This window comes from Orycteropus afer, unplaced genomic scaffold (assembly GCF_000298275.1).
Source record: "Orycteropus afer afer isolate SDZICR_OR568_19922 unplaced genomic scaffold, OryAfe1.0 scaffold00800, whole genome shotgun sequence".
Taxonomy (NCBI): Eukaryota; Metazoa; Chordata; class Mammalia; order Tubulidentata; family Orycteropodidae; genus Orycteropus; species Orycteropus afer.
This window is the reverse complement of record NW_006922387.1, coordinates 463,165-475,566: the sequence shown is the minus strand read 5'-3', so window position 1 is coordinate 475,566 and position 12,402 is coordinate 463,165. Positions and strand designations below refer to the sequence as shown.

Genomic DNA, 12,402 nt, shown 5'->3' with positions numbered 1-12,402 from the left:
GGGTTTAGTCCAATTCTGTATCCTTCCCTTCAAGGCTCAGGGGTCCACGATTATCTTCTGTGTCTGTGTTAATTGGTTTCCCTTTTCTTTGTTGAAGAGGGTCTGCGCAGTCCTTCTGCCTAGTCCGCCATCTTGCCGGAACTCTCAGGTACACAGATTTTAGGATATGTCAGGCTCACCTGGAGGACTTATAAAATGAGACTGCTGGGCTCATCCCTGGAGTTTCTGGCTCCTTGGGTTTATGGAGGTACAGCCTGAGTATTTGCATCTCTAACAAGCTGTCAGTGATGCTGATGCTGCTGGTGTAGGCACTGCATTCTGTGATCATTGTTGGTGACTGAGTCAACAGCACTGAACAGAGCTTGAATGTTACAACTCCTGTTTTCTTTTATATCTAAATTCACCATATCCATTCAACATTGTATGAGATGCTCTAGCTAGATTAATTAGGCAAGGAAAAGAAATAAAAGGCACTCAGATCAGAAAGGAAGAAGTAATACTATTTTTGTTAGTTGAAGATGAGGCCATACATACCAAAGGTCCTAAGCAATCTACAAAAAAAAACTATTAGAGAGAATAAACAAATTAAGCCAGTTTGCAGAATAGAAGATCAACCAAAAACAATCAGCTACACTTCTACACACTACCAACGAAGACTTCAAAAGAAATTACAGAAACAATTCCATTTACAAGAGCATCAAGAGAATAAAATACTTTGGAATAAATTTAACCAGGGAAGTGCAAGTCATGTATACTGAAAACTTAAAACATTGCTGAAAGAAATTAAAGAAGATTGAACAAAATGGAAACATGTCACATGCTCATGAATTGGGAGACTTAAGATGTTAACATTTCCCAAAGTGATCTGCAGGGTCAAAGCAATCCCTATCAAAATTCCAGCAGCAATTTCCAGAAGTCAGAAAGCTGGTCTTCAGACTCACACGGAATTGCAAGAGGTCCTGAATAGCCAAAACAATATTAGAAAAAACAAAGCCAGAGGATCACACTTGACGATTTCTTTGTAATTCGATGGAGTAAGATCAATTTGTTAAAGATGTAGTCACCGTGAATCATTGCCAGTTTAAGCAAGTATAAACTACCAATCACGACTTCATGCTTAATGACTCCCAACCTAAGGACATAAATATATATTAAAACTTTGAAATGTAACATCATCTCAACACAATTACAACTTATAAAGTGATACACATTCACACATATATAAATCTATAAATTCATGTTAGAGAGTAAGCAATAATACACACACACATCTGTGTATGATACCCAGTGAAAATTTGTTCACTTAGTGTTTGTAATAAATATCATTAATAGCATTTGAACTTAAGGCTAACCAAAATCAATATCACATTGATTTCTTTAGCAACAAGTTTTTATTATTCTAATAGTGGATGCTATGTTTATAAAAAGTCAGATGAGGGCAAAAAGTATAAAAGTACATTGTCACTTACGTGAGATTTCACTTAAACATAGCTTGTTTTGAAATACCAGAAAGGAAAGTGTATTCATCCAGATGTTTTACTAAACCTCAGAACAGATTTTGCAAGATCAATAGTGAGTGTCCTAGATCTATTAAATTTTTCTGAGGCTTTCTCTAATCTTATAGGCAATTTTAATTTTGGTTTTACTTTTAATTCTAAATAAGTACTTAACACTTTATGAAACCCCTGAAATGACCTTAAAAACCGAAAACCAGAAATGAGCTAAAGGATTACTTTTTTTTCTCGTCACTGATTTAAATCATGGTAACATAAATCAACGAACAATGGCTGTGTTGAGCTGTCATCAATTTTGTAATAATATAGTGGATTATCTGTTGAGATTCTAAGCATTCATACCAAACACAAGAGGATATACTAACATATCCTGATGTCACAATTTATATTTTAAAATTTCATGACAGTGGTATATTATGAAATGTAGTTGATCTAAAATTTCAAAAGTTGCTCTTTGTTTTAACTGGACATGGGATAAAATATAACGCATCTGATGGACAAGAGGGAGAATTTGAAGGGTAACATAGACCCCCAATGACTCCTGGGGTCATGGTGACCTTTACGTTTGCCTCATTGATAAAATAAAAGGTAGTGTGCAAGAGTTACAGATAAGTCACACTATTGAATGAAAAATATGAAATAATAAAAATGGAAGTATTACTGCATAAATTTATTTATTCATTTGACACATTTCTGGGATGTGCCAAGCATTATAATAAGAACTGAGACTAATTTAATGAGACTTGACAGTATTCAGTGTTTTAGTCAACAAACGGGAAACTTCATCCTGAACTGATTCAGTCCAAGAAATGAAGTTTATATACATATAATCAGTGGAGAACCACAAAACAGAAATGAAAACATATCTTCTCCTAGTTTAGAATTACTGGAAAGATTAATTCATTCTCTGTGTGAGGGTGTGCATTTGAGAGTGAGTGGCAGTAATCACATTGGTGAAGTGAATGCCACACTCTATTGTAATGTATGGATGATTTCCATCCAGGAGCAAACTTTCCAGAGATCTCCTCCCTTTGACGTGAATACAATGTCCTTTAAAACTAAAGTCTTTATCTCTGGAAACTTCAGAAAAAATCTTGGGCAAAAAGATGGTTCTACTCAACCCATGCAACCACATTCATTTTTGTCAAAATTTATAAAAATCATGGACACATTTCTAAGTTTTATAAAACACCTAAATCAATTTACAAAAGATACCCATGTGTAGCCTAGTATTTTGCTATAAACAAGATACTGTTCAAAAATAAAGAAATGCTTCTAATTCATATCAACAAAATATTACATATTTCATATACAAAATGGTTCAATTTTCCCATCTATCAAGAAGTCTCTTGATAACATAATTTTTTATTAATAACTCTATTAAAAATATAATTTCTAGTGTATTACAGGTAGCAAAGCTCTGTAACAACACTTAATGAAACACCTGAAATGACCTTAAAAACCTAAAACGAGAACCAGTGCCATGGGGTCGATTCTAATTCACAGCAACCCCCATTGGGTTTCCAAGGGGGTAGATCTTTACAGAAGTACATTGCCTCATCTTTCTTCTTCAGTGGCTAGTGGGTTTGAACAGCCAACCTTCTAATAACACAAAATTATATTTTTCTTGTATTTAAAGTATTACTATTTCACAACAGCAAAATAATAAGTGCCATTATTATTTATTCCTAAATTATTTAACATTTTTTATGAGTAAAAGAAGGAGTTGAAAAAAAACTAATGAATGCAGAAATAACTCCAGAAGTTTACAAGCAAAACCACTGACAGGAGAAAAAAAGATAAAAAGTAATTTGAAACTAAAGTAACTAAACAAAATGAATAATGTTATTCCTTGTGTCTGGACCAGTGTCAGGAAAGAAAATTCATTAGGAATTGACTTTGATGGCCTTTCAACCTTCAGATTAATTCATCATTTTCCTGAGACACATCAATTACTGCTCTGTCACATTAACTTTCTGAAAGTGACCCATTATGTGACCTGAATGAATGGATTCAATTGCCAAAGTGGTTTAAGTAAACAAGCTTCCAAAACACTTCATGAGAGGCCTGTTGACTAGTTCATGGCTTTACCCAATAACACACACACCTCTTTCTTCAATAACTTCTCATTTGAAGAAGCATTTGTAAAGGAAAATGCATATATTTACTTACCAATAACAGAGGGATTAAGATATTGCAAACACAAGATTCTGTGCCATATAGTGAATTACACAAATTGACTTTTATAGGATAAATATCATCAAAAGATAAACAGTGTGAAATGGGTATTCTACCTTTCTTCATTAAAAAAAAAAATCAAGACTTACTTTGATAAATACTAGGTTATATGTGCTTGTTCCCTCTTTGGTTATGATGTTGTATCTTCTCACTTTACAATGGGCACAAACTCCACTTTTCCTTTCCTCCCATGTATGTGTCTACCGCCTGTTTTCCAGAAAGTTCACAGAAGTGAACAAAGGGAGGATAGGAGAAGAGTACAGAAGGAGCTTAGAATTAGTGAAGGTTTTGCAGTTCCTCCTTACTTTCACCAAGCACTGGGGAAAATGTCATTTCTTAATCCCAGAATCCTTCTTTCTTTGCCTCTCCTAGACAAGCTCCCACCTCTTAGATAGTAACCTTAGAAGTGGTTTACATTATTTTCTTGACTCACTAGCTGTCCCTCTCTTAATGTATGTCCACGGAAAACCCTTTCACCCTTCATTCTCTGGCAATAGGATCCCTATAGAGTCCCCGGGTGGGACAGATGGTTAACGTGCTTGCCTGCTGACTGAAAGATGGGAGAACTGAGTCCACTCAGAAGTGCCTTGGAAGAAACAGTTCCAAACAAATCTAATCCTAACAAATCAGCCATTGAAAACCCTATGGAGCGCAGTTCTACGTAGACACGTAAGGGGTTGCCGTGAATCAGAATTGACTAAAAAGTAACTGTGTGTGTATGTAAATCCTAATAAAATAATCAAAGAGCATTTTTTTCTAGTAGTTTCTCTCCATACCCAAGTGTGGCATGTACAACCCATTTTTGATTCCACTAGAAGTTTGAATAGTCAACTTTTTACTTTCCTTGCCCTTGTGAATGAAAACTGAGAATCATTTCTAACAAATATTTCAGGTAATTGAATTCAAATTTGCTGAATGAAATAAAAATATATACAAAATTTATTAAATTGTACTATTTTAACCTGCGTATTCCTGAGTATTCATAATTATAGGTGGTTATTTTTAAAATCTTGGCTGGAAATACAAAGACTATTGATCAAGCAACACTGGTATGATTTACTATTTATGGGTTGCAGATTCAGTTTCAAATGTAGCTCCATTGTTCTCATCTTTAAAACATACACTTTTACTCATTTATCTTTCTACAAAGCTCATTCTCTAGCATCTTTGCTGTCCCTTAAAATGCAGGATCCATTCTGGGAAGGACACACGATGCTGCCCTACATGCCCACTTTCTGATATCAATTATTTTGCCAATTATGTGGATGTCACAGAATCATGGACAAGAGCCACAGTTACCCAAAACAGCAGCCAACCAGAAGACCCACACACAGAGGTTGTCGTAGCAAAGTCTACAGCAGTGGTTTTCGCTTCTAAAATAATTTGTTCTCACTGGAGGAGGACTTTCCCAGGTAACCATTAGTGTTCAGCACACTGTTGCTTGTTTTTTAAGCTGCAACCGACTGATGCAAATGTATCCCTAAAGCTCATCCAGAAAACCAAGTTCCAGATGGAGATGTGTGTGATGATATCAGTCAGGTGAGGAAGTTTTCTCTTTGAGTCAATAGTGCCATTTAATACTGAAAGACATTTTCTTTGAAAATGTATCCCTTATGTCAGTAAAGTCCAAAAAGCATATCCAAAACCATGCCATAAGGAAGAGTTTAAAAATTTTGTTGAAAAGTAAGATTATTTAAATTCAAACTATTAACAATATCTGTTGATGTGAAGATTCCTATACATAGCAGGTAGTTACCAGAAACGTTTGCTAAAATAGTCACATATAAATGTCATGAGGTAAAATTTTACAACTCTTTTACCCACTGCCATCCAGTTGACTCCACCTCACAAGGACCCCTTACAGGGTTTCCAAGGCTGTAAATGTTTACAGAAGCAGTCTCCCTAGTTTTTCTCCTTTGGAACTACTTGTGGGTTTGAACCATCAACCTTTTGGTTAACGTCTGAATCCTGGTATTTTTCACTTTTGTTTGGGTCTTTATGGAATCAAGGATTTTAACCTCAAGCTGCTCCATGATAAGTAATTATTTTGGTTCACGTTAGAGATTTCTGAATTCCCAGTGAAAAGAGTGTGCATTGCTAACACCTCATCCCTCATTAAAATAATACACATCCAAGGAATCTTATACTTCTGATGAGTGGAAACAGCCACAGATTATATCAGATCTTCCAGAACCTTCCTAGTTTCCACATTGTGCCTTGTACTAGGCCAAGTAGCTATGCTGGTCCCAAAGATCCCAGGTCTGGCCTCGGTGTGTCCTATTGATGGGACACTCTAGTGGGCACTGATGCCAGCCCCAAACAGCTCCAATCAGCCTTCATATTTCCTGACTTCCATACTTTATGTTATTACATTTTGATGTAGCTATAAAGGTGTCAACTAAATACAATAAATTACTCTTTCATCTGTGTCCCCATACTATTTTACCCTTTGATATTATCATAGTGAATTATTGATAATGTTGTGTGTCTGCCTCTGTAGACTCTAAGACCATGATGGTTGGAAAGAATGATCTATCAATACTCTTATCACCAGCATCCAGAACAGTGACTGACACAGAGTGTAATTTAACTAAATGCTTATCCTGTTCCCTTGAATAAAACTGAAACAGCTGCTTGGATAAACAAACTGGGTTCCATAATAAGAGCTAATTCTACTTTGACAAGTAGAAATCTGCAAAGAGATTTCCACAGATTTATCAAGTGTACACATATCAGGGGCAAATACACCCCAAAAATGGTTTATGAATCTATAAAATAGAAAATTATAATCAATGACTGTAGCATTTAACTTTAGATATTGGTATGTCAAGTTGTGAAATATTAAAGCAATTTAATCCTGTGTTTATAATAAACTCCAAGAAGTACAGAAGTAACTGAATGGGATTAAACTGTATGGGGTGGAAAGTGGATATGGGATTCCATGTTTATACCATTGACTTCTAGAGCTCAAAGGAGCACAAACTACCTATATAACTTAAACAATACGAACCTTCAAACTAACTTTCCTAACAATTAAAGGAATTGAGAGAAAAAATAATATGGTACATTAAGATACTATCAATAATTTCACTCAAAGAAAATAGAAAATGACATATAAATTTTAAAGCATATTGATACTAAAACATGCACATTGCAACTACAAAACTGTCATTAAGATCATATTTGAGAATCTGAAACCTAGTTATCAAAAAAAAAAAAAATCTATCTATAATAGTAACTATGTCTATTGCCTGGAATATAAAACCATTCTAAAACAGCACAGATTTCCCAAAGTCAAATTTTGAATTTTATTGTGGTCTTAAATTTTATGTTATAGCATATAAAAGCTATTTGCAAAATGATACATTTAATTAACTCAAAAATAATTGTTCTGAGACTAACTAAAAATAAACTAGAGAACAGTAAGCTTCAGCTAAATTTAAATGTTTGTGAAGATATTTACCATAGCTACAGACTAAGTGTTTATTGTGTAATTGCCCAAGTTAAAGAGGAAATTTACTTATTGAAACTAAGATCCATTTCTTGGAAAACACTGAAACAAAACTGTGGCAAGAAACCAAAAACATAGCACTCTGTCCTATACTTCATGTTTTTCTCCCTTTCACAAAATACTGAAACTGTCAGAAAATTTGTCATAATCTAACATTTGTCATAATCTAACACTTTCAGGCAAAATTTGTCACACTCTACTTTCAAACACATGAGCAGCATTATTTTATATCACAATGGGAAAAAGAATGAGCTCTCAGATATTAGATAGCAAATGGAAACACAGTCATGTGTTGCTTAACATCCATGATAGGTTCTGTGAAATAGGACATTATCAGATCTGACGTTAGGCGAACATGCCTACGTTGCAAGCAATAGGATTCACAGATTTTCCACCTGCATGTTGTTTAATAACATTTATCTCACTTCCAAATCAATCTTCTTTGTCTCTTGCTGGTGTTGTCACTCACACTGGTTTGGTTGTGTTTGGAAGCCATGATGCACTTCATTGTGTGTTTTTGAAAGAAAATCAAGCAGAGAGATAAAATGCTACAACACTCAAGGGATACACAATACACAGCCTGGATGCTGCTGCCTAGGAGATGAAACATACTACTCTATGGTAAACTTTTCAGATAGTTCAGTACAATACATATGTTGGTGTTTATTTTGACTCTTGCGACATATGTATTATAGGTGATACATGCACTGTAACATTAAGCAGCCATACCTTATTTCATTGTGCTTTGCAGATAGTGAATTTTTTTTCACAAATTGAAAGTTTGTGGCAGCTCTGAATCCTGCAACTTATTTGGTGCCATTTTCCCAGTAGCATGTGCTCACTTTGTGTGTCTGTGTCACATTTTGGTAATTCTTACAATATTTCAAACTGCTTCATAGTGCTATTGCACACTTAGGAGACTACAGAATAGTGCATACATAACTTTTATATACACTGCTTAAAAAAAAAAGTGCTGTGGAGTCGATTTTGACTCACATCGACCCCTCCTTGGGTTTCCAAGGCAGTATCTCTACAGAAGTAGATTGCCCAGTCTTCCTTCCAAGGAGTGGCTGATTAGTTTGAACTTCCAGCATTCTGGTTAGCAGTCAAATGCTATAGGCACTATGCCACCAGAGTTCCCTTTATATGAACTGGGAAATGAAAAAAAAAAAATTGTGTGACTCACTTTATTTTAATATTCAGTTCATTGTGGTGGTCTCCAACGGAACCCACAATATCTCAAGGCGTGCCCATGTACCAGCACAATCACATTGTTACAGGAGACATGAGACACACTCAGAAGCTGTTATTTTTACTACATGCATTTATGTCTGCTATGTCTCATTCTCCAGCCAGGATTTCTGAACTCTTTTATAACCTTATAGAACCATGGATGTACATGCGTTCAGGTATTGCCTGGATGGACATCATAAGGAGCATGACTACATTTGGATTGGGTTGTCTGCAAAAGTTAGGACAGCCCAGTGGCAGCCTGGGCATCAGGCAGAGAAGATGAGGCTAAAAGAACATATGCTTGAAAGGGAAATCCATACCTTGTTTTTTCCCTGCAGTTCAATTTGTGGCATCTTGAAATCAGGACCTTGAGAGTTTGCACTGAATTTATTTCTTCTGTCCAACAGCTCCTCCAATTCTCTCAGCTGTACCTTTAGCCTTCTATTTTCTCTCTCCAGTCCTTGTTTGTCTGTCTCAAGTATTTCCCTCTGGTCCCACTCCAAGGTATGCTCAGCCTGCAATCTCTCTAGCTACACACAGAAAGCACAAAGAAGCAGCATGTGACATCGGTAACTACCAAAAGCAAAGGCACCCAGTGCGCAAGCCCACATTGAGGAAGGCTCACAAATAGGCCACCTCTATTTTGTAAAGATAAACTATTCGTTTGGAAAATTAAGGACAACACAAGAGTCCTAAACTCAGGCCATACCTTAGGTAAACACACATTTCCTCTTAGTTGGTATGTAATTATCTCCACAATTGCACTGACAATGTGAAATAAGTGGGGTCTGTGAAACATTGCTGACACATTTGCCTACAATCTCCACTCAGTTGATGAACACTTATCAGTAGAGAAGGCACAAAACACTGTCTTGGGCAGTTTTGACTGAATATAGTTAATTTATTTTCTCATCCATTTATCTGGTTATCTGGGTGTATAGATAGAGGAGTTGGTAGGCAGGCAGGAAGACAGACAGACAGAGACTTGATGCTAGGTAGACACTAAGGATAAACATAAACGAATACAACAAAATAGTGTAAATGCTGCAATTATGGTTCTACACATGAAGAGAAACTCATGTGAGTGGCTAATTTGCTTTTCAGAGAATAAGGGTTGTATTTTTTATCTTTCTTATATGTCCTGCAGACTAAGAATGGTATCATATTTTCAAATGTTAGGAAAAAAAATAAAATCAATAATATTTTATGACACATGGGCATCATACAAAATTAACATTTCAGTGCCCACAAGTAACACCTCACTGGAACACAGTCATGCTCGCCTCTTTCAGATTTGTCTGCCTGTTTTCACACTACAATGGCAGAGTTGAGCCCTTGAGATAAATCCATACAGCCAAGAGCTGAAAATATTTACTCTGGCCCCCCACAGAAAAAGTATGCTAACCTCTGCCCTAGACTTACAGTTCTTAACCAAGGCTTCATGTCAGATTCATTTGGGGAGGTTTTTATAATTACCAGTGATCAAAACCCAGCTGTAAAAATAAAACAAACTCACTACTGTTAAGTCGATTCCGACTCATAGCTACCCCTCCTTGGGTTTCTGAAGCGGTATCTTTACAGAAGTAAATTGCCCAGTCTTCTTTCCACGGAGTGGCTGGTGTGTTTGAACCGCCAGCCTTCTGGTTAGCAGTTGAATGCCTTAGGCACTACACAACCCACCTGTAGAAGTTCTAATTTAATTGGTTTAGAAACATTTTAGTATTTCCTTCAATCAGTTTTTTATTATTTCAATTTTTATATTTAGGTTTTAAAGAGGTGATATCAAATGTATTAGGGAGCTCTGGTAGCATAGTGCCTAAGGCACTTGATTGCTAACCAGAGGGCTGGCAGTTCAAACCCACCAGCCACTCCTCGGAAGGAAGATGGGGCAATCTACTTCAGTGGTGATATTGCCTCAGAAACCCAAGGAGGGATCGCTGTGAGTTGGGTCTGACTTGACAGCACATAACAACAACAATAAATCAATTGTATTTATTTTCCATTTTAATTTTGTTCAGATATTTCTTCACATTTATATTGCAGTTGAGTTGGACTTGTATTTTATGTTTTTTGTTTGTTCTGTTGGTTTTTTATTTTTTATTTTTATCTGGACATTAATCATAGAATGATCATTAACTTTTTGGCTCTGAATTCTAGTCCTGAGCTGAGAATTCCAGTCCTGGCCTCACCATTTATTTTCTTGATATACGTAAATAACCTCATCTCCTCTATGTGGACAATTTATTTTCTAATCTGACAAAGTTGGTGAAAAGTAAAATTAATCAAAGTGATTGGAAAGCATTTTGCATAAGCCATGCTCCTAGAGAAGAAACATGGAGGTGATATTATATCAGGAAAAGAATTCTGTGTGGATATCTCCTATCTATTTGGCCATATGTATATCCAGATGTCGAGGTAACTCGTGACATAAAACTGTAGATGGAACGAAGCAGTTACTAATAATGAAAAGCCACTGTGTTCTAACACTGGTTCTGCCCCTTTGCTCATTGGCTGACTCTGGACAAGCCAAATATTGTCGTTGTTTCCTCTGCAATCAAATAAAGATAGCAAGCCCCAAAGAATTTGTGGAGTTACTGTAAGGAACGAATAAGATCAATTATTCAGCATGCTTCCTAATCCATGTAAAATGGCTGAAACATAAGGAATTTTACAAGTATCTGTTCAGGATAAATATTGGAAATTATCTATTTTTTTCAATATTAATTTTAAATGGCATCATCACAAAGTATTGCATTGCTATTGTGGTGTGACCTTGAATTGATTCCAACTCATAGTGACCCTACTGTATAGCTATCATATTATGATGAAATATTGTTTCATGCCATTTTAAATTCTAAGATAAAAATCATTGTAGTCAACATAAAGAAAAGTTAGAGGGCACTAATAGCTTTGGAAATGAATTTTGATATGAAAATCTAAAAACTGCTTTTCCATACACATGTAATCACCCCATTATTACAGGAAATGTTCTGTTCCCAAATTTGAGATACGTCAGCTTCTAAAAAACAGGAGACCAGAATTGTATTCTTGGCATAAGGCCTCACTTATCAATTAAATATAATGAATTTTAATGGATCAAATTTTAGACGATGTGGTTTGACATTTGGGGTGCCTGTTTGGGAATATGAGGTGAAGACAGTATTTCACAATGAAATTTAGATCATGACATGACTCTAATTAGTAAGATGGATGCTTAAACTTTGTGTCTCTTATTGCATCACTTATCAGACTGAATTTAATAAAGGTGCAACAAAAACTCAGCAAGTTAGTGATAAAAATTAATTTTAAGAGAATAAATACGTTTTTGGCCAACAACAGTTTTTTTTAAATTGTAGGCATTAAAAAGAAATTGTTGAAATTAAATAGATTGATTTTATACCTAACATCAGACAACAGGTTCTATGTACAGATACTACATGGGCATCATTAAATATTCTGGAATTCCTGTTCTTTACAATGTTATCCATAAGTTATTACAGATTCACACATTTGGATGACTTTGCATAGTAACTAAAACAGGGCTAAACATCTTTCCAGTACTCTCTGCTTTCAGTCAGGACTCATCTGCCATCAGAGTGATATCCCCACATCTTCTGAATCTAGATAATGCATGGTTTCAAATCAGGAAAGGTGGGTGCCAGGATTATATCCTTTCATGTTATTTATTCAGTCCATATGCTGAGCAAATAATCTGACAAGCTGGACTCTCTGAAGAAGAATGTGGCATCAGGATTACAGGAAGATTAACAACTTGCAATATGCAGATAACACAATCATCCTTACTGGAAGTAAAGAGGTCTTGAAGCACTTACTGGTGAAGATCAAAGACTACAATTTTCCACATAGATTAACACCTCAGCTTCAAGAAAACAAAAATCCTCCCAA

At 35.6% G+C, this 12,402-nt stretch overlaps 1 protein-coding gene across 1 annotated transcript in view; it reads right to left on the bottom strand.

The window, feature by feature from the left end:
• CCDC102B (coiled-coil domain containing 102B) overlaps positions 1-12,402 on the bottom strand; it is a 219,591-nt gene that overhangs the window by 158,646 nt on the left and 48,543 nt on the right. Inside the window, exon 5 of the mRNA XM_007957821.1 lies at positions 8,817-9,026. Within this exon, the coding sequence (XP_007956012.1) occupies positions 8,817-9,026 (210 nt within the window). The remainder of the gene's footprint in view (positions 1-8,816; positions 9,027-12,402) is intronic.